Source organism: Peromyscus maniculatus, chromosome 7 (genome assembly GCF_049852395.1).
Source record: "Peromyscus maniculatus bairdii isolate BWxNUB_F1_BW_parent chromosome 7, HU_Pman_BW_mat_3.1, whole genome shotgun sequence".
Lineage (NCBI taxonomy): Eukaryota > Metazoa > Chordata > Mammalia > Rodentia > Cricetidae > Peromyscus > Peromyscus maniculatus.
This window is the reverse complement of record NC_134858.1, coordinates 32772507-32797941: the sequence shown is the minus strand read 5'-3', so window position 1 is coordinate 32797941 and position 25435 is coordinate 32772507. Positions and strand designations below refer to the sequence as shown.

The window sequence follows — 25435 nt, the reverse complement described above, 5'->3', positions numbered from 1 at the left end:
AATAACTTAGAAAATTTTTCTTTTTTGAGACATGTCGGCTCCTGGCAGTACCAATCTACTTTAGAGAAAATATGGGCATTGAAGAAACTGCATATGGAGTCAACTTTCATTCTGGCAAAAGTTAGCCACTGGACAACAAAGTATCCTCGAATCAACAGGACAAAATGGACAGACAGATCACGAAACAAGGGACTACTGATTCTTGCCAAAACAAGTGTGGTTATGGCTTTATCAAAAGGCATCTTCTGAGGCCAGGACAATATGGCCCCATCCCTGAAGTGGCCTTTGCATCCGGAAAAGGTACGGTGCCCTTTTTTTCGAAGGCAGCTTAACAGGCAGAGGGCCGATGGATTCTGTTGTACAATGGAACAGCAGCTGAAAGCTCATGCCTCTCAAAAGTAGACTGGCATTTAATAGAGGGATGTGGAGAAGAAGGGGATGCTGAGATGAAGCCATATATACACAGCCAAGAAGAATGGACAGCTGAATTAAAAAACTGTCAACAATTTCCAGAATTTAAAACCCTGAATCATGACAGGACACTAGTGGAATTCAGGTGTTTCTGGTACGTGGACTGCTCTCACCCAATGTGAGGTTGAACTGTTGACCTTGTGTACATCCTACTTCACAAATGAGTCTGTCAGATACACTAAGCCTATAGGCTGAAGATGATGCCCCAACACTGCGGAGAAACCTCAGGTGACTGCCCAGGCAGCTGGCTGTTTCTGTCAACTCACAAAATTTTTTTTGGAAGTTGCTTGCATGCACTTCCTGTTTTTATTTTTGTTAGCTAATATTATTCCCTTCTTGGGTCTCTGAGGGAGTTGAAGATTAGTTAGTTATGGTTGAAGATTAGTTAGTTATAGTTGAAAATTAATTAGGATAGAAAGTACATTAGATACATCTTGGAATTATCAAAATAGGATAGATAATGGAATTATTTTCTCTGATTCGTCAAATACCTGTTTAGGTATTTATTACTTGTATATATTGTATATAGTTATTGTACTTTTGTATATAGTTTTTCTTTTGTTAGTCATAACCTTTTGCTTTTTTTCTTTTTATTAAAATAGAAAAGGGGAAATGTGGTGGTAATCTAATTGTATTGAAATATTATTTTGATTTGTACTGAAATATTAATTTGATTGTATGTTAATAAATAAAGTTGTCTGGGGGTCAGAGCTATTAGAGCCATAGCAAGAGTGTGGCGGTGGTGGCACACGCCTTTAATCCCATAGATATCTGTGTGTTCAGGGTCAGAGCTATTAGAGCCATAGCAAGAGTGTGGCGGTGGTGGCACACGCCTTTAATCCCATAAGATCTCTGTGTGTTCAGGGATACAGCCAGCATTGGAGACATATGCCTTTAAGACCTAGGGGGCTGTACATTCAGACAGTGACGAGGCAGTCATGTGTTTGGGTTTACAACCAATGAGAAGGCAGAACAACATACTTTAAAAATACGAACCGAGAGGAAGTAGGTCTTTTTTTCGCGAAGCTGGGACAGCAGGAGGAAGGGTGAGATTTTAGCTCTGAGCTCTGACCTCTCGGCTTTCTCTTTTACATTGTTTCTGTGTTTCTTATTTAATAAGACGGTTGGTTACATCTACATTCCCCGTGTCTCTTTCTTTCTCTTTCATTCTGCCTCAGGTCTCAAGATCCGAGCTCTCAGCTATGGCTCCAGCACCATGCCTGACTTCCTGCTGCTCTGCTCCCTGCCACAGTGGTCATGAACTTTAACCTCTTGAAACTATAAGCCCCAAACAAACTCTTCTGTAAGTTTCCTTAGTTATGCTGTCTTATCACAGGAATAGAAAGTAACTAAGGAAAACAGTGTGCTGGCTAGTTTTATATCTACTTGACGCAAGCTGGAGTTACTTTGGAAGAAGGAATCTCAATTGAGGAAATACCCACACCAGATTAGCCCGTGAGCAAGCCTCTCGTACATTTTCTTGCTCAATGATTGATGTGACAGGGCCTAGCCCATTGTGGGTGGTGCCAACCCTGGGCTGTTGGTTCTGAGTTCTCTAAGAAAGCAGGCTGAGAAAGCAAGACAGTGAGCAGCACCCCTCCATGGCCTCTGCATCAGCTCCTGTCTTCAGGTTCCTGCCCTGCTTGAGTTCCTGTCCTGACTTCGCTCCATGGGTGATGGATTTACCTGGAAGTGTAAGACGAAACAAACCTTTTCCTCTCCAAACTGCTTTTGGTCATGGCTTCTCATCACAGCAATAGAAACCCTAAGACAAGTCAGTTCCACCTTTGGGTGTTTGTATGTTTTCTGGTTTTTTGTTTTGTTTTGTCTGAGACAGGATCATTCTATGTATCCCAGGCTGACCGTCAACTCATGATTCTCCTGCCTCTACCTCCCATGTGCTAGAATTACAGGCATATACCACCGTGCCCAGAACTTTGACTTGTTTGAATTTTGTTTGTTTTTTCGAGGCAGGTTTTCTCTGTGTAGCTTTGCGCCTTTCCTGGAACTCACTTTGTAGATCAGGCTGGCCTCGAACTCACAGAGATCCGCCTGTCTCTGCCTCATGAGTGTTGGGATTAAAGGCATGCGCCACCACCGCCCGGCTTTGTTTGAATTATTAATAAACCCCAGCTTGACTTCTAGGAACCCATCGGGCAGCTTTCATTTCTCTGTATTGTCTTACCCAGTGTGCTCCTTCAATTTTCTGTCTAGCAGAGACACACAGAGGTTCTGAGGCCCTAGTGTATGGTGGCCAACCGAGGGGCTATGACCCTTGGGAATGTGGCCAATAATGTGAATTGGCCTTATTGGATAGCACAGCTCTCTTTTCTTTTTGGCTTGAATCTATATAAATAAAACTTCAAGAGAGATAGCTTGTTGGTTTTGACTAGAAATGAATAAAAACAAAAGTTAAGGAGATGGGTTGGTAGAGCTAATTTTTAGCTGCAAGTTTTGAATTTATAGTGTTTCATCCCATGTATAAAACCAGTTTTCTCCAAATAGCTTTTGCACCCATTGAGAGTTGTAAAATAATGTTTTATCATTATTTTTGCGCCCCTGCACACATGCAATACATGAATGAATAAATACCCCAAATACAAATTATTTTAGTGCATGCCTGTACTCATCATATTGGGTTCAGTTTGAAACCAGCCTGTCTCAAAGAACCAAGACACAAATAAAACAAAATCCCCACATTTATCATCGTTCCAGATTTAGAATCGTCTCTGAAATAATTTAAGAAACAGCAAGTTTTTTTCTGAGTATATCACTCCATGTTAGTTTAGGAGGCGCAAACTGAAAAAGCTCAGTCCACTAGAGGGCACTGTCACAGCTTGTTGCTGTCTAACAGCAGGAGACAGCAATGGCCCCCAACCAGCTCTTAAAAAGCCCTTCTACTTAGGACTTCTGCTCTTGCCGGCTCATGGGTAACACCTAGGACTGTGGTGAGTAAAGAATGTCGCTTTCTGCCAGGCCCAGGGGCGTCAAGACAGGAATTCACACAAGCTCGACTAAGGAAGTTTGATGAGCACTTGACTTGGTTTCTGTCTCCGGAAGTCAGAAGCCTACTCAAGGACTGAGGGTGTATTTCTGTGGCAGAGCACGTGCTTAACTGCTCAAGGTCCAATTCCCTTTAAGACATGTGTGCACACACATCTAACAGAAAAGCAGTTTCTGGGAGGGCCATGAACAGAAGACATAGTCCTTGCAGTAGCTCCCTTTTCTGCACGTACTGACTGCTCAAGGTTCAGCCAGTTGTTTACTGTCTGGGACCCCTCACCAACTTAGAGCTATGTGCATGAGTCAAGAACAGAGCCTGGGCCACTGAGCAGCTCCCACAATCAGTATGTGGTAGGCCAGCCAGCTTCCATGGCAGCTCAAGAACAAAGCCTGGGACTTGTCCAAGCCTGTCCAAAACTGGTAACTGTAACCCCCAACTAACACTAGCCAATTAAAAGTTACTAACATGATTGCCACTGGAACACATCAGTCCTGAGTCTGTTCCTATGAAGTCTATAGACCCCAAGCCCCCTTGTTTTAAAAACCCTGCCGCATTGCTACTCTGGCTCTCTCCTGCTCTGCTGCTGCATCAGACGGACAGAGAGTCCAGAGTTAACTCATAACAATACAAAGACTCTATGCTTTTGCATCAAATTCGGTCTCTTGGTGGTCTTTGGGGGACCCTGGGTACAACACTGGTATTAAACACATCATGCTCGGCCATTTTCTTTCATTTTTCTGAGTTGAAAAAATGTTCAGATTTTTCATAAAAATAATGTCCTGGAACTGAGTAGGTTTTGTTACTGCCATTGGCCTTGTGAGACATTTCTCTCTGGTCTTCCATGTAATTGATAACCTCAGATTGTAGATTCGTAAAAGGTGAGGAAGCCTATGGACAAGTGACAACTTGCAGATGATTATACCAGATTCCAGGTCCTCTGATAAGTCTCTCTACTTCTAAAACAGTCGTATCCAACTCATGTTCCTATAGAATACTATCCAAAGCTCAATCTATTATTAAAACATGGTACACTGTTACTAACTCAAAAAGCAGATTGAAAATTACATCTTAATATTAAAAACTGAAAAAAAGTTTTGCCACATCCATTACATTTGTCTAAAAAATTAAAAATATTGACAAAAATAACGTTTGGCAGACTATCTGTTCTTGACAATATTTGGAGTTGCAAATTAAAGGGAAGGAAAAATGGGCTAATCAGAACGAATGACCACACAAGACACCTACAAAACCCAGAAACCACAAGTTTTATTACCACTCCTCTAGCTGCAATAAAAGAATAATACAAATCACATCCCAGGGTAGCAGGACAGAATTACAGGCAAATTGGATTTAGAGGGACGAAGCCTTTAGGGTAGAAGGAAGTGATGGAAAGACTCATATGATCTACCCTGTTGGCTTACTTTTTCTTTTCAGCAAAAAAGGACAAGTCTACATATAAAGGGGAAAAACTGATGTAAAATTACGAAAGTTGGAGAAAAATGGAAAATGGCTTAAGTACCCACTGTTAAAAAAAATAACAGCTAAGAAATAAAATGGCTTGTAGATTTATTTTAAAAACATTCCTTTCACGCCTGCTCATGAGTAGGGATGTTAATGTAAACCGTCACTATTTACCACTGTGTGTCCATCATACAGAGCCCAAAGGTGTTTTCAGTTTCCCGCCCCAGGCCCTGGGCGGAGGTGGGCCGTCTCCACTGCCACTAACCCGTAGCCAGCCTCCTTAGGACCTCGCTGCCTTCCTTTCCCTTCCCCACCGCCTGCCCGCAGGACCAGGAGCTCAGTGACTCAACTCTATTTGCCCCTCCACAAAAGTCATTAGCAGACCCCTCCACCCAAGCAGGTGCAAAACCTGCAGAAGCCGAGCGAGGCGCGAAGCACGCCGGGAAATGGAGTAGCGGCCTGCCCTGCCCAGAGCATGCCGGGAGTTGAAGTCCAGCCTCTCACAGGCTGGGAGGGAGCGCAAGGGGCGTGGGCAGCGGCTCAGACGTGCAGGCGGGGACGGCTCTTCCCGGGCAGCATGGCGGATACGGCCCCTCAACTCAAAAGGAAGCGCGAACCCGAGGCCGAGGAGGCCGAGACCCCCAGCACAGACGAGAAGGAAGCAGGCGTTGGCAATGGTGCCTCCGCCCCCGTCCGCTTGCCGTTCTCCGGCTTTAGAGTACAAAAAGTGCTGAGGGAGTCTGCGCGGGACAAAATCATTTTCCTGCACGGGAAGGTACCATTAAGCACCGGGGGGCGGGGGGACGCGGGAAAGAGGGAGCCAATCTTCGCGTGAGAGCGGAGGGTTGTTTTTTTTTCCACTCCGGGAACTACCAATCACGTTAGTCGGGGGAGGTGGAGTCACCACCACTGCCGTGCGTGGAGCGACAGGGTTGCCCGTGGAATTCGAGGAAAGCACACGTCTAGGTCTGACTGCCCCAGTTCCTCCTTCCCCGCAAATATCCTCACCTAAAAAGTTAAAAAAAAAAAAAAAAAGCACGTGTTAAATTCCCCACGCCATTCACCATCATTCATTGTGCGTAGAAAGGCGGCAGGAACTCGGCAAATATGTGCTCTGGGCCCTGTCCCCGAAAATGACGAGAAGACTGCGAGGTGTGGTCCCTGCTTCCCATGGCTTCAGCCTACGTCGTCAACCCATTCCACACGCTGTGCGCCCCCATGTGTGACAGGGACCCAGGCTGGGATGTGGAGATGACAGAGAGTTCCTGGACTGCAACGCGTGTCTGTGGAGGCGGATAGGCTGCTGGCTCCTACACTGCGTGCTTAGCTGTCTAGCCGCAGAGTTGGAGACCACCCCAAACTCCTGAGGAGGCCTAGTCAAGGCAGATGGCAAGGTTTCTCTAGAACGGACGGCCAACAACTTTTCCACTCGTGACTGCATTCTGCAGAGAAGTTTTACACAACCCTGGGTATAAGGGCGTATAAAATAGATATTCAAATCAAACATCTACTGATAATGACTCATAAGGAAATTCATTTTTTTGTTTTGTTTTGTTTTTGTTTCGAGACAGCGTTTCTCTTTGTAGCCCTGGTTGCCCTGGGACTCACTGTAGACCAGGCTGGCCTCGAACTCAGAGATCCACCTGCCTTTGCCTTCCAAGCATTGGGATTAAAGGCATGTGCCACCACCGCCCAGCCTGGAAATTAATTTTTAAACAATTCTTTGGTGTCTATATAATTTTTATTAAAGATGTAAACAAGTTTGCATGCTAATGAGATGGATTGCTTGCTTATAAAGAATGAGATCTTGGCTGAATATTTACTACTGCTGAATATAGAACATCTTATTAATTTGTGTGTGTGTGTGTGTGTGTGTGTGTGTGTGTGTGTGTGTGTGTGTTCATGTGGAGACCAGAAGCCAACCTCAGGTATTGTTTCTGTCTTTTTTTGGTTTTGCTTACTTGTGTTAGATAAGGTTTCTCACTCCTGAAGAGCTCACTAATTAGGCTAGGCTGGCCAGCCAGGAGGCCCCACCGGTCCACTTATCTTTGCCTTCCCGGTTCTGGGATTTTAAGTAGCACCATCACACCCGGCTTTTATACATGGCTTCTGGGGATAGAACTCAGGTCTTCATGCGTACATGGAATGCGCTTTACCAAGAAAACTGTTTCCTAGCCCCAAGTGCTGGGATTTCATGTTCTTTGGAGGCTTCTGCTTGTGGTGTACAGCTTTTCTAGCGGCGTCGGCGTCTGGGGACCCACTGCTGATATCTCTGCCGGCAGGTGAATGAGGACTCTGGGGACACACATGGAGAAGATGCTGTTGTGATCCTGGAGAAGACGCCGTTTCAGGTAGAACACGTGGCACAACTCCTCACAGGCAGCCCTGAGCTCAAGTTGCAATTCTCCAATGATATCTACAGCACCTATAACCTGTTTCCTCCAAGGCATCTGAGTGGTGAGCACATAGCGGTTGTATGTGGGGAGAATGGGGTGGTGGGACACTAAGGGCTCTTTCAAATTTGAAAACTCGAATACAGTAGTTCTAAGTGAAGGAGGGAGGGCTTTTCCCTCCAGAGAACCTGGCGATCTCTGAAAACAGTCTTGGTTGTTGGAACTGGATGCGCATGTGCTACTGGCATCTAGTACATGGAGGATAGGCATGCTGTGAGACATCCCACAATTCTTAGGATGGGCTGCCCCAGCAAAAACTGCCATGATCACTAAGGTTGATACATACATACTTCATGGTGCAGTATAATTGGGGGAGTAAGTTATTCATTGGATGGAATAATAAATTCATCTTTTTTTCCTGAGACACGGTTTCTCTGTGTAGCCCTGACTGTCCTGGAACTCAATGTGTAGACCAGGCTGGCCTCAAACTCAGAGAGACCTGCCTGCTTCTGCCTCCCAAGTGCTGGGATTAAAGATGTGCATCACTATGGCCCGGCAATAAATTCATCTATTAATGAACTTAACTGATAATTCCCAACACTTTCAAAACCCTTACTATTATACTAACTCGGGATGTAGCATTTTAATACATTTAATCCATGGAACAACACTATTGTGAGAAGACTTTATAGGTGAGGAAAAGCTAAGTAACCAATTCAAAACCACAGAGCAGTAGGTGGCAGGAAAATGAAGTATTTCAGTAGACTGTGATCTCAGCACACTCTTACACCATGCACTGTTGCAGCGTGCTGGAGGCTGCCCAGGCCGTCACTTCCCTGAAGAACCCCACTTCCTGGTAAGAGAGACAAACTGTATGATCAAGCAGGATGAACTTGGGTAGGGCAGAAACATATGGGTAACAGAAATTTGTTTTGATGAAAAACATTCGTGTGTGTATGGGTGTACGGGTGTTGGCGTGTATGTCTGTATACCGTGTGTACGCAGTGCCCACAGAGGCCAGAGTGTTCGGTCCCCTGGGACTGGAGTTACAGAGACTTAAGAGCCTCCATATGGGTGCTAGGAATCAAACCCAAGTCTTCTGGAAGAGCAGCCAGTGAATGCTTAAACAAGGCCATCTCTCCAGCTCTGAAAGCATTTTTTAATTCACTAAAAAGGCAAACGTTCCATGCCCCAATCAAGACATGATGTGTCAAGAGTTTTGTAGGCAACACATGAGGGAAAAAGGTTGACCTTGATGGTTCCCAACCAGGAAATTCTAGACTGTGTTTTGCACACATGGTGATTTGGTCACATCCTCGTGTACTCTGATTTGACCCTTGGCATTTAAGAACAGTTTGGCTTGCCAGATATCCTGTCCCAGTGTCTCTTTCATAGTATTTCCCACAGCTCTATAAATGAGGACTATTGTTCTTTGAAAATACATGTGATCACTTGATGTGAGACAAGCAAACCTTTCAGAGCAGATCCTGCTCTTCACTCAACGGCTGCCAGATTCTTTGCTTTAAGTTGATGGAAACGGGCAGCTGTATTTATTTTCTTAAGCGTTGACCTTTAAGTAAATGTGTTCTTTGACACGGGGTAGCAGAAGCGTGACGGATGGCACCATAGCCAGGCGTGGCTCACAGAAGCCACCCAACTATAGACTGTGGGCCATTGCTTCACTAGCATCCTCTTTTCCTCCTCCTCCAGCCCGTCCACTCCCCTTCCCACTTTTAGCCAGAATTCAGTAGGTTCTGTTGCTGGGACCAACCTGCGGCATCCACAGAGCCGCTTTTTGTTGTTGTTGTTGTTGTTGTTGTTTTCCCTTTCAATAGTACTTTCTGTGACACTGCACATAAGTGGTAGTGATCACTGCCCTCAGCGTTTCTTCCAAGGTGAACATTGATAGTGGCAGTTGGTGAGGGCTCCCCCCACCCAGCCCCACATAGCCCTTTCCTCATGATCACCCCTACCTACCTGGGAGCCCCGCATGGGAGCTCGTCTTTCCCTGCTTTGCTAGCACATGTGCCATGTTTTGTAGCTTGCCTTCCCTACCGAAACATGGCCTAGAGATTTGGAAGTCACAACAGTTGGCTTCAGGGCCTGATCCGTGTTCCTTCCTTCCTTGTTTGACTCTTTGTCCTGTCGCTGGTGACTTCATAAATACTGAGCTGGCAGACTCTTGGTAAAGAACTGAAGTAAATGTTCCAGGCTTTGAGGCACGAATGGTCTTAGACTCCTCATTCCTTCTCTTCCTCCACCTCTCTAAAAATGAATGTATTACTTCCAGCTTGCTGGGTGTTCACTCAGGTAGTGGGTCAAATAGAACCCGCAGGCCATAGTTTCTCAGTCCATTTCCCAGGGTTTTGCCATTTGGAATGTGATCTGTGGAATAGTACTCTAAGCACTGCCTAGGAGCTTTTCATGCCAGAATCCCAGACCCTAATGCACACTACAGAACTGGAGCCTGTGTGCTAGCTAGATTTTCTACAAGTCATATGCACATTATAATTAGAAAGATAATGGTTTTTACTCTTTGCTGGGGATGCCTGCCTTTATTTCTGAGTCATTGGCCTCTTCAAGAACTCCCAGCTGGTATTGAAATAAACATCTACTTGTGGTTTGCATTTGAAATTCTCATAGGTATTGCAAAGGTGAAATTCAAGAATACAGTATGTGATCTATTCAGAAGCAGTCAGCACCTATTTAATAGTAGCTACTGTTACTATTTTAGTGTGCTTGGCCCAGTGCCAAGTACCATTGCTTCAGAGTCCAGTAAGATGCCATCTCTGCCCGTGGTATGTTTAGGGCAGTGGCAAGAGGGCCACGAATTACTGTGAAGAGATAGACAAATGCTGTGGTTCCTTCTACCTGGGTGGAGACTGTAGGTAAGAATCCAGCTTTGGGCATAGGCCACAGTCCTAACTATTGGAAAGCTGAGGCAGAGGCTCAAACGTTTAAGGTCTTTTAAACTTTTTTAAGGTCTATGGTGTGGGCCATAGAGCAAGTTCAAGACTAGCCTGGACGTCTTAGTGAGACCCTATCTCAAAATAAAAGCGAAGGAACACTGAGGATATAGCTTATCTGTAGAGCACTTGCCCAAGTGTGGCCGGGCCCGAGGTTTAATTCCCTTTACCACACAAAGAAAGAAAAGGAATCAAGTCAGGGCGGTTGAGGAGAAGCCCTTCCTTTGGGGGCCTTTGGCGCTTCTGTGTCCCCAGTGTTTGACAGCGGTGAGCAGGAGCAGTAGGCACGCAGGTAGAGCAGCACAGGTGCCCTCTGGATGAGAACTTAGCAAGAACCCATCCTTGTTCAGGCCTCAGGTATCAGACGCTTAGCTCAGCAAGTGCTAGAGAGCTTGTGTAAGTCAGGGTCCCATAGCATCTGATTCCAGCCAGTCTGAGATCTGTTGGCCTAGGGTGTCTGAGAATGTTTGTTTTAACAAATTGACAGTTTTCTGGAACTCTTCCAGCAGTCAGAGTCTGTAGTTTTTCTTCTCTGACCCTTATAGTCTTTTATCCCCTTTCACCCTCTGCCCCTTCTTGCCTTCTCTCTACTTAAAAAAAAAAGTGTATTTTTATGTACGTTGTGGGTGTTTGCTTGCATGTGTGTCTGTGCACCACCTGTGGTCAGTGCTCTTGGAGGCCAGAAGATGGCATCGGATTCCTTGGGACTGGAATTACAGGTGGTTATAGGGATCAAGCGGGAGCTGGGGACAAACCCCAGTCCTCAGGAAGAGCACCGAGTCACCTCTCCAGCTCCTTCCTCTCTACGTCTTGTTTCTCTCAGCCTCCTTTTCTTTGTCCACTCCTGAACTATCCAGCTGCTGCTTCTACTGTCTGGCAGCCAGCCACCGTGCTGGTTCTGCAGCTCGGCCTGTGGGCTGGTCCGCCGTTGCCAGTCTGCTCCCTCTGTGGTTGCTGCCATGCTGCTGTGTCTGTTGCTTCTCTCCCTGTGTTGCCAGCTCAGCTGCATTAACAAAAGTAGGCAAGAAAAGACCACTCATGGGAAGACATTTATTGGGTCTAATTGGGCAGAAGAGTGTCCCTTAGCCTGTCTGCTCATAGAGCCGAAGAGGGGATGGTGCCTCAATTATGCAAATGAAGGTTTGTGTTTCCCATGAATCATGGCATTGTCCCTTTTGTACCAGTCACAGCCATCCCTCTGCCAGCCCATCAGGATAAATGCTCCTTTTCTAGCCTGGTTATAAGATATCACAGCCCACTGAGGGTTGTGATGGCAAAAAGCCTGGTGCAAACTCGGAAATGGTTGTGGCTGGGACTGTACCTTCAAGAACTGGCGATGGTCTCTCAGTTTACTTAAGTGAACAGAATTGCTGCTCCCAGCCAGAGAGGGCATGAAAAAAAATCACAGCACACCTCTCATGCAAATGAAGATTTGTGTTTGTGCCAATTACAAGTATTCCTTTGGCTAGGCCACTAGAATAAATGCTCCATCTATGGCCTATGGATAAATGGTTGCGGAGTCCTCTAGAGTTCAGCAAAGCTTGTGATAGCAAAAAGTCTGTTTTAGACCACTTGAACTAGCCAAAGCTAGCTGAGTGAGGCTGCCCATCAGGAGCCCTTAGCTGTGATTGTTGTATAGTTTCTTCACTTCATCTATGTAGCTTTTGAAATGGTCAGTGCTGGCTGGCTGTTTGACTGACAGCCCTTTTGCTTAAGGCAGCCAGGGCAGCAGGAGTCCAGCAACTCACAGTTACGAAATCAGGTTGCCCCATTACCCAGTGACTTGGCTTATTTACAGAAAAATGAATGCCAGAGGTAATGTTTACTATAGAGACGTACCAAAATTATTAGCACGGACAGTAGTTTGAACAGATTTCAGCAGTACAAAGAGAATTAATAAGTGATCTATCCATAGATTCCTATTTTCTGTGGGACAGGCATTCCATAGCCACAAGGTGGCAGCGTTACCAAAGTATTCCACCCACTCCAGTTCCTGGCATCCTAGTCAGGGCCTACCTAGAACCTTGTATGGTCCCTGCCTCTCTGTTCTCAGTTTCAGATTTACAGCTCACCATTGCTACCCCATGTACCTTAAAGTGAAGTTCCTGCAACCTTAGTCCTCTGTGCCACGTACACAGTTGTATCTTTGAAGTTTTTTGCTGATCTCTGGCTGCCTCTCCAGCCTTCCTTCCCATAATATCACTTGACTAGGAGAACCCCACCACTTACTTTCTGAGCTGGTTGCAATCCTGGACTCAGCATAGAGCATGTGTTTGACTGGTTTCTTTGGTTATTTCTTCAATGACTGGTAATGTTTTCCTCTTGTTCAAATCTGAGAGTGTGCCGTCTCCTCTCTCATTTATTCCCTCCACATTCTCAGCTGACCACAAGAGGCAGCCTCTGAAAGCCACTCATGGTTTCGTGACACCAGGGTGGGAGCATGGGCTTAGGAACTAGGCTTACCTAAGTTCTATCCCGGTGCTAACACTTTCCTAATGGTACAGGGTGAGGAGTAAGTATTGGGTCAGACAGGTTCCTGGCTCCGGCCTTGGCCAGTGAAAAGCCTGGGGCATTCTTTGTTCACTTAACAATTGTGAGGTTCTGCTCTGTCCAGTTGCTCTGGTGGGTGATGCAAACAACGTGTCCGTTCTCTTTTGGAAGGGAAGACAGACAGCAAACAAGTGAATGGCGTCTCAGTTGCCAAATCAGGAGCTGCCCAGACTGGGGGCCCTACAGGACTCTGCAACTAGACGTCATACACAAGCAGAAACCTAATGGTTGAAAAGGAACCAGCTCAGGAAGGATAAGGGGAGAGTGTTCTAGGTTCTGAGCACAGCATGTGGTCTGGAGAAGAAAGAGGAACAGAAAAGAGGCTGTTGTGCTAAAAAACGCAGGTGAGGACCATGGCTGAGAGGTGGGGCACAGAGGAAGTTGGTGAAGTGACTTCAGCTGTTTTCTTTGTTAAACAGGATGAGTAACTGAATACATCTCCATGGGACAGTTCTGGGATAGATAAGGAAGTATTTTGCAACAGTTTCTAGTCTCTGTCCTCAGTGAGAGGTACATTTTATGTTATGATTCCAAACATAAATAAATGCATGTGAATATAAACAGATCAGAAGTTTCACAAGACAAAAGGCCAAAGATAGAGCATTTATTCTAGTGACCTAGCAAGACTTTATAGTGTAATCACCAGTCTTATTTTCTACTTACTTCTAGTCTTATTTGTTTCCTTTTTGAAATGCTGGTTTAACCTCCTTAAAGTGATGTCATAGGTTCCAAACCACTGAGATAAGTCAGTTGTACAAAACTCCTAACACCACGGCGGGCATATGGTATAGATCTAAGAGCGTCGCTATCCAAACCACGGAGATAAGTAAGGTGTACAAAGCTCTTTTTTTTTTCCACCATGGCGGGCATATGGTATAGATCTAAGAGCGTCTCTATCCAAACCACGGAGATAAGTAAGGTGTACAAAGCTCTTTTTTTTTTCACCATGGCGGGCATATGGTATAGATCTAAGAGCGTCACTATCATATTACCACTTACTGTTTCTCAGCTTTCTCTTATCTGACCCTTGAGAGGTAACACAGGAAATGTGGCTGGCTCTGGTCATGGCAGGTGGCAAACATGAAGAGCCTGTGGGCCATCCTGTTGGCATCTCACATGGTTGGTCTTCCTGTGCCATCCTGGTAGGGCAAAGCCTGTGTTGGCTCCTCCTACTGTGTTGGCTCCAGCAGCCTGTTAATGGAGTCTTTCTCTAAGGTCTATGTTCCCTCACCCAGGAAAGAAGCAAGGGAGATAATGGGCTGAGAGGTGTGGCTCAGAACTACAGGCTGCCTTTTAAAAGGCCAATTGTTTACCTGTTATAAAGCAGGGTGTGGAATCTCAGGTTTACCGGAGAAGACAGGAGTCTGTGTGTGAGAGGCCAGGCCAGGAAGCAGAGGGATGGGATCCTGGGAATCACTCTGTTGGTTGCCTAGAACACTCAGTACTTTAGCCACAGGCCAGGTTTTTCTGCTTTGTCTGGAAGGAGGATTTGTTTCCAAGGAGCATTTTATTTTTTGTTTTTTTGAGACAGAGTTTCCCAGTGTAACAGCCCTATCTACCCTAGAACTTGCTCTGTAAACCAGGCTGACCTCAAACTCAGAGGGATCCTCCTGCCTTTTTGTCTCCTGAGTGCTGTGATCAAAGGTGTGCGCCACTGTGCCCATCTGGCTCAGGGAAGAGCATTTTAAAAGATTAGCTATTCTCATAAGAGTTTTTCTGACTGAGCTGTTCATGATTTAAAAAAAAACAAAACAAAACTAGAGTTAGTCAAGTAGCAGTGTCAGTAGCCAAGATCAATACTTAGTCAATAGCCAAGGTATTGTCCCAATGTGGACTCTCTCTGGCAACGGAAATGAGCTATAGCTGCATGTGTCCATGGTGTCTAAATCACCAGGTGGGGCAAGAAAGCCAGAAGTGCACATGGTGTGATTCTGGCCACATAAACAAGCAGATCTAAACAGTATGCCACTTAGGCAGGCATGCATTTGTAACAACACTGTGAGGACAACAGAGAAATGATTAACCCTGAAGTCAAAATGGTGGGGCAGGGCCAGGAAGTTCAGGTAACATTCTCGTCTGAATTGTGGATATTCTTTTTATTTTAGTCTCTATATGACACGTCTCTTTCCCTCTCCCTCTCCCTCTCCCACCCCCTCACCAGGGATGGGGGTTAGAGTTAGAGGCCAGTCTGGACTACATAGTGAGGCCCTGTCAGAAAAAGAAATTAAGTTACCACCACAAAAACAACAGCAGCAGCAGCAACAACAACAATAAAAACAATGAAGTTACTGGGGTTTGTACTCCTACTGGCTTCCTCCAAACATTAACGATAAATATTCAGTTATTTAATTTTTTTGTGGGGGGTGGTTTTTCGAGACGGTTTCTCTGTGTAGCCCTGGCTGTCCTGGAACTTGTTCTGTAGACCAGGCTGGCCTCAAACTCACAGATCCACCTGCCTCTGCCTCCCGAGAGCTGGGAATAAAGGCGTGCGCCACCACCACCCAGCAGTTATTCAGTTCTTTCTTGATTCATTAAGAAAGTAAAGTATTATTGGGCTTGGTGGTGCATGAATTTAATCCCAACACTTGGCAGAGGCAGGTGGATCTCTGAGTTCGAGGCCAACCTGGTCTACAGAGGGAGTTCCAGGACAGCCAGGGCTACGCAGAGAAACCCTGACTCAAGAAGAAAGGAAGGAAGGAAAGAAAGAAAAGTATCAATTCCTTTTCCTTGCCCCTCATTCCCTGCACTCCCAGTGTATGTCTGCCTTTGGAACCCCAAGTGTCTTGAAACCTACCCTTTTTTATGCAAATCAGGTGAAAATAGGAGTGTGGCCAGCTTTTCCACCATCTCTTCCTTCCACTGTCTCCTAACTTCCCTCACTGCCTTTTGAACTTTCACCTTTCTTCACATTGTCAGTGTGTTCTGGTAGATGGTCTTTTCTTGTCTTTGTAACACAAGGGATTGAACCTGGGGCCTCGAGCATGCTAGGCAAGTGCTCGACCATTCAGCTCTATCTCTGGCTCTGTTGGGTGATCTTCCATGCTTTGTCTCAATGTCGGTTCTAAGTTTGAAGCCACTGAACAGTGCCTACCTTATTTTGGCATATTAATATTTGCTGCATGGCCAAGCAGAGTGCTAGTACTGGAGCTTCCTTCCCACCTGCATAGTGAATATCATAGTGAATATCACCGTGCCATGCAGAGTGCCTGTGATAGCCCAGTTCAGTGATTGTCATTTCCTAGGTCCCAGCAGTTCCTTTGAATCCTACTGCTTTTAGTCTGAGTAATACTTGAACCACTGGTTTTTAATCACCTTTTACTTTTTTCATGGTGTTTCTGATTGCCTCTCTTCGCTGGGTTTGAAAGAACACTATACCTTTTCTCCCTGCTCTAACACATTTGGTTTTAGTTTGATAATTCGTTCATGGCATCTCCTTTCCATTTGCAGAAAGCTCTTCCCTGCTCCTCCAGTTTGGACACCTGATGCTGTGGGCATGCTATGTAGCTCTCAACCAGAAACTTCTTTTCACAACTTCCCTAGATCAGACGGTGTCTTCTAAATTCTGTATCTTTTTCTGTGTTGCTTTCCTTTCTTGATTGCTTTCTTGATTAGCAGAGGCAATTATTAAATAAATTCCTCAGAAAGAGTGTGTGGGAGGTAAATTCTGAAACCTTTGTTTTGTTGTTGCTTTTGGTTGATTTAGTCTAACTGAATTTATTTTCCCTCAAAACACTCACAGCACTGATCTGTTGACTTCAAGCCATCTGTGTCACTGTTAAGATATCTGATACCAGGGCTGGAGAGATGGCTCAGACGTCCAAGGCTAGGCTCATAACCAAGAAGACAACATAGCCAACCGATACCAGCCTGATTCCCATTGATTTGAAGATACCTTGGGGTGGGTTCTTTTCATTTTGTTTCCTTCATTGGGTATATACAATATATTCTGTTGATCTCTGTTGTATGTTGTTGTTTGGCTCTTTTTTGCTCTTTGGGGGGAGGGGGCACCACCCAGCTCCTGAATAAAGCACATATGGAGGCTTATTGTTAATTATCAATGCCCGGCCTTAGCTTGGTTTAGTTTCTTGCCAGCTTTCCTTAACTTATTCTGACTACCTTTTGCTTCTGGGCTTTTCCCGTTCTCTAACTTCTGTAAATCTTACTCTTTCTCCGTGGCTTGCTGTGTAGCTGGGTGGCTGACTCCTGGAGTCCTCCTCCTTCTCTGGCTCCTAGATCTTAGATCTCTCTTCCCAGATTTCTCCTTCTATATATCCTCTCTGCCTGCCAGCCCCACCTTTCCTTTCTCCTGCCTTGCTCTTGGCCGTTCACTCTTTATTAAACCACCAGGTGTTTTACACAGGCACAGTAACACAGCCTCACAGAGTTAAACAAATGGAATGTAAACAAAAGTCACGCACCTTATAATAGTCTAAGGATTTTTTGTTTTTGTTTTTGTTTTTTGTCTATGTCTACGTTGAACTTTCTCAACTACTGCTCTGAGTAATCTTAGGCTGTTCAGTTTGAAGTCTTCTGGCATTCTTCTGTATACATTTTTTTCTCCCTACTTTGATGATGTCTTTTCATCCATTTCTTTTAGTTTGACAGCCCCTTTGGTGGTCTGAATAAAATGCCCCCCATAATCCCATAGGGAGTGGCACTATTAGGGAATGTAGCTTTGTTAGAGGAAATATGTCACTGAGGGCAGGCTTCGAGGTCTCAGAAACTCAAGACAGGCCTAGTGGCTCATAGTCTCTTTCTGCTGCCTGCGGATCAAGATGTAGAATTCAGCTCCTTCTCCAGCACCTTTTCTGCCTGCATGCCAACATGCTCCCTACCATGATGATAATGGACTAGACCTCTGAACTATAAGCCAGCCCCAATTAAATGTTTTCCTTTATAAAAGTTGCCATGGTCGTGGTATCTCTTCACAGCAATAAAACCCTAATTAAGACAGCTCCCCACCACCACCACCACATTAGGCTCAAACTCAGGTTCTGATGTGTGCTATTAATGAGTAGACTTCCAAGATTGAGCAATGTGCCTTTCAGTTGTCTTTCCCCACCTCTTTTCATACTCTAGTTTAATGTATTGTCTTCACTTTGTCTTCCAGGTGCTCTAGTCTAGGTATTAATTTGGTGGTGATACTTTTAAATTCTCTTTCCTCTGGTTCTCCAGTTTCATTCTCCTAGCATCTTGCTCTTGCTTTGTGAAAGCTAAATTGTGTTGGGTTTCTCTGACACACTAATTAGAGTTGTTGTTTTTAAATTATCTCCTGACCCTGAAACCGCTTCATTCCTCTGGGATCTGGTTCCCTTGTTTATCTTGGTCATTCTTCTTCAGGCTTCTGTTTTTCCTCAGTGTCTGGTGATGCACAGTAGCTCATTCATACTCAAGAATAAAGCAGCGTGGATATTCCTGAGAGCTGATGTTTTGGTTGCTAGCACAGTAGTTGATCACTTCCACAGTGGGCCTCTGCCCTGGGTGGGAGCTGCTGTGGTACTGCATGTTGGGAAAGGGGCTTATTGGCTGCCAGACTAGCTTGAATGGTACGGTCTGATTTACTGTTAGCCCATGCTCCCCAATGAAGAATAGGCGCTAGAGACCCCTTCTGGCCTCCAAAGCCTGAGGTATTTACTAGCTGGCTCTCTACAGAAGTCTGTCAACTTCGGCTCTAGTCCATTGGTTTAATATTCTGGAGGCCGGCCCTCCTGTTTTTACCTAACATTAGCTGCCTTCCCTGGGACATGACAACGATGGAGCCAATTAGTGCACTTGTTCTGCAGGCGGCCCTCAAGTTGATCTCAGTGTTTCGCTTCTTTCCCTTCCTGTCCTCAGGAGTTGTTGCTCAGAACCAGATTCCCTCCTGGATTCTCTGGGCAGGTCTGAGGATCACGTCCATGTCGACTGCTAACTGCCCATGTGGCAGCCTCCTCCTGTGCTGTCTTGTACATCGACATTCTAACTTCAGGAAATGAATTGGTCCTGTTCCTCCTGCCTCCCACCTTGTCCTTGTCATCATTGTGACTTTATTCGTTTTACTGCCATTGTGGTGGACCTTTTCTATTTTCAAAGACTAAATAGCCTTGGCTGTCCTTGTACTCACAGAGATCCACCTGCCTCTGCCTCTCAAGTGCTAGGATTAAAGTTGAGCGTTACTCCCCCCCCTACCCCACCCCCCACTGTGGTGGGCTCTTTTAATGACCAAAGAGTCACCATTAAATAGGAATTGAGTGTCTCCCACATGTCGGCATTTGATGGCTGAGGGCCCTGTAGATATCTGTAGCATAGAGCACAAGCAAGTTACCTCATTGAGAGTACACCAGAGAAAACAGGACAGATGGAGACCTCCGCATCTCCCTAACTGTCGTGCTCCTGTGCAGTGGGTATAGATGAACATTAGACATGACCAGATCCATGGACATCCACCTTTGTTAAAATAGCATGTCCCTTTGAGCTAGCATTTCCATTTCTTATATCTGGCATATATATGTGTGTGTGTGTGTGTGTGTGTGTATGCATACATATACATATGTATGCATACAGGGGTAGAAAGTATTCATTGCTGCATCATTTGTGATTTAAAAAAACACAAGAAAAACAACTTATGACCCTGTGAAATCAGTAAAGCATTCTGTATGCATATTATGGGCTGCTCCACACTATTACAGAGAAGAGAAAGATCCTTGTGGACCCTGGAAATCTCAGGTGATCACTTGTGCTTAGCGAGAACTAAATATGTGTATGCTCATATTAATATAACTCATGAAAGGTAAGGCTGAGATAATGAACACCTAACGAATATTAGTATTCAAAAGGACTGGGGCAGGCTGGGTGTGGTGGCACAAGCCTTTGGTCGCAGCTCTTGGAAAGTGAGTGGATCTCTGTGAGTTTGAGGCAAGCTTGGTTTACATAGTGAATGCAGGCCAGGTTGGGATACATAGTGGGACCCTGTCTACTAAATAAATAAACAAATACAAAGGGAAAGAAAAGGAGTGGGTCTATACCTGACAGTTCTTCGAGACTAGTCATGTGATGCTTGAACACATAGATAATCATGTGATACTTGAACACAGATAATTTCTAGGTTGCTAACTCAACAACTGAGACAAAGGAGAAAAAATTAAAGCCTGTCTGAGGCTTCTGTTGCCTCCTTTGCAGCATGCCTGTGACTCTGGTCAGGTGGAACCTATCAGTTGACCACTAAGTATTGCATAGCCCCAAACCATGTGTGTTCCAGCTGTGATGATGACCCACGCCTACCTTTAGGGCAGTGATTCTCAACCTTCCTAATGCTGTGACCCTTTGATACAGTTCCTCATGTTGTGGTGACCCCAACCATAAAAATGATTTTTGTTGCTACTTGATAACTGTAATACTGTTGTGAATCATAATGTAAATATCTGATAGGGGTCACAACCCATAGAACAGCTGCTCTAGGGTACATACTCCGTGAGATGCTAAATTAAGTGAGGTGGTTGCAGAGTGCGCAGCCCTGGAGAAGCCTTGGGCTGGAGTGTTCCTAGGAGGTTCCTGCTGGAGGGACAGGTGTGGGCAGCCTCTCCCAGATGGACTGTGTTTAATGATGTGGAGAGCTGGAGGTAGACAGGGTAGCAATGTTGCTTTATTAATAGGACTGGAAATGAGTTCTACTAAAAAATGACAGGTTTCTCTTCTGCTCTTCCCTGGTGTGTTCAGAGAGTGCACCAGGGCCCTCGGGCCTTAGTGGCACAGTGGAAGACAGTAAGCAGAAGGATTCCATTGTGGGGAAGTCCCTGATACCCAGTTCAAATTCTTGACCCACAATCCGTGCCCCTTCTCCTGATTGTTTGACTCATGTCTCTTCCACTAGCCTCCGACAGCTGAGGCATCTCTCTTCAGTATTCTCTTTAAACGCTGGAGGAACCATTGCATTCAGAGCACTTTAGAAATGAATAGATCTAGGGTACTGAGAAGTGGCCACCACAGCAAGAACTGTGTTTTCTTTGTTTGCCTCCCTCACATGGGACAAGGTCCCAAGACTGTGGCAGTCGTAAGGCATGAGTCAGCAGGAAAGTTGGCTTCCCCAGTCCAGTGGGTAAAAGCTGATTACCCACAGCCAGTGCCACCCACCACACAGCTTTGCACCACCACTGGGGATGGCAGCCAGTTCTGTTTTCATTCCTCACTCGTACGTCTTAGTAGGTAACAACCTAGAATTCTCAGATCCTCTCTTCGGGATTTATCCTGTGCCTTGGCCTTCTTTCCCACATAGTGTCCAGGGGTGCTGTGTTGAGAACTGGCACCCATATCCATCCCTCTGAGTGAACCAAGCAAATACTTTGAATACGAAAGTTGAAAGAAGGGTGGTATTTTGGAGTGTTTGGCTCTTGTGGTCTGGTGTACTGAGTCAGCACCAAAAATAGTTTCTTCCTACGTATAGGGAAGCAGGTGAGTTGTCAGCTCTAAGGCCAGGACTGTCGTTCAACAGTTCATCCCACTGTGGATCAGTTCTCTGACTTATGCTAAAGTGGAGCTTTTCAGAGATCTCTTCGCCTCACTGTAGCATTCCCTGTGCCCTAAGACTACCACCCCAGCTGGCCGTATTTACAACTGCCAAATTTGCCTAGGGACTTGGACACCTAGGGGTTTTGCTTCCAGGTGCTGTCACATGCTCTTTCTGGACTCAAGATGCAGAGGAGTTGGCTACAGTCTTGCTGATGGTGTTGCTAAAGTCAGCGTCTGCCTCCCCTCTGTGCAGTACCCCTGTGCTTTCACAGAGACAGCTCATTAGCAGCCCCACCCTCAGCCACGTTAATCCTTCATGTGGAGGTCTCCTCAGTCCTCCGCTGAGTGTTTCCAGCATCCCCAAAAAAGTGCAGGACAGTGGAACCCACCCAAGCCTGTGACCCACGGCCAGCCTCTGCCTCACGCTCTGATCCAGCCAGGGGACATGTACAGAGGAATGTGAATACAGATCCAGCAGGTGGTTCTCCCACCTGCCTCTCCCGAAGGCTTCCTTTAGGAGTCTTCCCACCCAGTGCCTTACGGGGCCTGCTGGGTTGTGCAGGGAGGCTCTTGCAAAGGTAGGCATCACACTCCAGTCATGTTCTGCTCTTGCTTCTCTGCTCTCCCAGGGCCGCATCTGGGTCAAATCAGTGGAAACTGGCTCATCAGAATGAAGGGAAAGCAAAAGCCACAGACAGAGCCATTGAAATGACCTCATCCCGCCAAAGTCCGGGGCTTGGCTGGGGAAGCAGCCTTGTTTGAACATGTGTGTAGGAAGGAGAGCAGACTGTCTGTGGTCTGCGTTTTCATGTTCATGTGCTGCAGCATTTTCCTGGGGATTTGGCTAAGCTAGCCTTGGCAGTGAGTGGCGAGGCAGCTGCTCTTAACTTTCTTCTGGAGAGCTCTGTCTCCCACCTCTGAGAGCAGTTGGGTTTCTGTGTCCAGCTTGGGGACAGAGTGGCTTTATTTGCTGGAGAAGGCCTGGCAGGCGACCCACAAGGTCTTAGCAGTCCAGGCGGAACCATCCTAGTCAGAGCCTCACTAGCCTGCTCATGGGAGCCACAGAGAGGACTGGGCTGCTGTTGAGCTGGGGTGCATCAGTGTGACCATCCCACTGCTAGAACATTCCTGTGGATAATGAGCCGCTGCCAGAGCCCAAGGGCTGGGAACACAACCACTTGGCTCTTCTGCTGAGCCTCTCTGCCCCATGCCTCCATCCTCATGAGCTCACACTAGTGATGGGGAAGCAGTGGAGGGGGCGTGGTGCCGCAGATGTTAACAGTGTTCCCAGTCGCTGCCATGAACAGTCAGCTAGAGCAGGGTCCTTTCCAGTTCCACTCTGTATACTCCAGGGCCTATCTCCCAGTCACAGCTGGCTATAGTGTGTGTACCATACCCTAGAAAGGAGGGGAGTAGGGTTTGGATGTTCTACCTCCCAGGAATCATCCTGGTGAGACAGGCACAGTGGTAGTCCTCTCTACACTTTGACCAACACCAACCACCCACTGGTTGCAGTCCGGTCACACTGGCATCTCCTGCCTGATGGTTTTCCTGACAGCTGTCTTTGTGTCTAGGAGTTGGGTTGGGACTGTCATGTGTCTCCTATCTGAGAGGGCTGCTTTTGGAAAACATGGCCATAGCACAGAGGAGCATGGTCCTATGGGATGAGGGAGATTGGATTGCATAAAGGAGCAGAGTCCCTGGGTTCTGTCCCCAACCCTTCCACTTGATAGCTGTGTGACCCTGGGCAAATTCCTTAACCTCTCTAGGACTGTTCGTTTTTGAGACATGTCTCACTAGATAGCCTAGCCTGCCATGAACCTTGCTGTGTAGCCCAGGGCAGCTTTGAACTTGTAGTCCTGCTTCTACCTCCCAAGTGCTGGGTTATAGGTGTACACTACCACACCCTACATTTTTTGTTGTTTTGTATTTTTTGTTTATTTTTTTGTTTTTTGTGGTGGTTTTTTGTTTGGTTGGTTGTTTTTTTGTTTTTTGTTTGGTTTTGTTTTCTTTTTGAGGCTGGGTTTTGCTATGTAACCCAGCTGGCTTTTAATTTGGGGCTGTTTAAAAGGATGGCTTATTTTTCTGTTACTGATTTTTTTTTTTTTTAGTGTGCATTGGTGTTTTGCCCGCATGTAGGTCTATATGAAGATGTCAGATCCACTGGAACTTGAGTTACAGACAGTTGTGAGCTGCCATGTGGATGCTGGGAACTGAACCTGGGTACCCTGGAAGAGTAGCAAGTGCTCTTAACTGCTGAGCCATTGCTCCACCCCGCCCCACCCCACCTTTTTTTTTTTTTTTTCTGTCTTTTGAGACAGGGCTTCTCTGTGTAGCCCTGGCTCTCCTGGAACTAGCTCTGTAAACCAGGCTGGCCTCAGCTCACAGAGATCTACCTACCCTTGTCTCCCGAATGCTGGGGTAAGTGTGCACCGCCACTGCCCAGCTGGGATTTTGTTGTTGTTGTTTGTTTGTTTGAGACAGGGTTTCTCTGTATAGTTTTGGTGCCTGTCCCGGATCTCACTTTATAGACTAGGCTGGCCTCAATCCGCCTGGTTCTGCCTCCCGAGTGTTGGGATTAAAGGAGTACACAACCACCACCTGTTTTTGTTTTTTTTAAATATTTATTTATTATATATATAGTATTCTGTCTGCATGCATGCCTGCAGGCCAGAACAAAGCATCAGATCTCATTATAGATAGTTGTGAGCCACCATATAGTTGCTGGGAATTGAACTCAGGACCTCAGGAAGAACAGCTAGTGCTCTTAACCGCTGAGCCATCTCTTCAGCCTTTTCCACTGTATTTTTATATAGTGGTTCATGTTTGTTTTGGAAAACTACAATAATAAAAAGATTTTTAATTTTTGTTGTTTTTTGTTTTGTTTTTGTTTTTTGAGACAAGGTTTCTCGTGTAGCTTTGGAGTCTGTTCTGGAATTCACTCTGTAGACCTGGTTGGCCTCAAACTCACAGATATCCACCTGCCTCTGCCTCATGAGTGCTGAGATTAAAGGTGTGTGCCACCACTGGCCAGCTGATTTTTGAACTTTTGATTCTATTGAAAGAAATAAACTGCCAGCAGGTGCTTTCTCAACATGCTGGAGTATGTCCTTCCGACTTCTTGGCGCTTATGTGTGTGCAGTTGTCTATCTGTGCACACACTTAAAGTGCTTTGTAATGCATTTTCTCTTCTTTAGACTGTGTTGATCCAGGTTGGTTCTGTAGGTAGAGTGTGGCCTCGCACACCAAAGCACCTGGGTTTCCTAGCACCTTCTCTGCTGGGATGCTAGCACACAACAAAGTTGCTGCCTCTCAGGAGCTGTGCTTAAGATCGCCTTACAGGCCTGGTGGTGGAAACAACGACATTTCCAGCTTAGGAAGCAGAGGGAGGAGGAGACACAGACCTAACAGATGTGTGAGCTGCTCGAGCGGCAGAAGCTCATCAGCCTTGGGACGCTCTACTCCAAAACTGAGTGAGTGGGAAGGCAAGAGTGGCCAGAACGCGCTGAGTAAGGCCTCAGTTGAAAAAGACAGACAAAAGTAAGACAAAATTTGGAGGAAATAGAGAACTGTACAGCAAAAAGGAAGTTTCCAAAGCCGTTAGTAATGTCAGGAAAATGGGAATATATCAAATAAGACTGAGAATAGGGTTTTTAATATTTATTTTTATGTGTAGGAATATTTTGTCTATAGTATGTATGTATGCATACCACGTGATTGCCTGGTACCTATGGAGGTCAGAAGAGGGAGGGAGTTGGATTCCCGAGAACAGAGTTTTCCAGAACTCAGAAATTAGAATATAGCAGAAACAAAAATCTAAAAAAAAAATGGAAGAGTTGATAAAATTAAGTCATCCCCTCCCTCCATCTCTCTTTGGCCACCTTTTGGTGGTGTTGGTGATTGAACCTAGAACCCTGTACTTGTTAGTGAAGTGTTCAATCACTGAACAGCCCCAAGAAAAAAATGGGAGAAGAAAGTAAAGAAATCTGGATGACAAATCCAGGAAGATAAAATATCCAAGTGAGAATTCCAGAAGAAAAATCAGAGTTTGTTCACGGCTGCTTCCCAGGACTGAAGATGACTTCTAAGTTTAAAACCCCCTGTCC

General features: G+C 45.7%; 1 protein-coding gene across 1 annotated transcript in view; it reads left to right on the top strand.

The window, feature by feature from the left end:
• The first annotated feature begins 5456 nt into the window (after positions 1–5456).
• The window catches only part of Dcps (decapping enzyme, scavenger), a 46168-nt gene continuing 26189 nt past the window's right edge, over positions 5457–25435 (top strand). The window contains exons 1-2 of the mRNA XM_006979780.4: positions 5457–5711; positions 7219–7393. Of these exons, the coding sequence (XP_006979842.1) occupies positions 5514–5711; positions 7219–7393 (373 nt within the window). The 5' untranslated portion in view covers positions 5457–5513. The remainder of the gene's footprint in view (positions 5712–7218; positions 7394–25435) is intronic.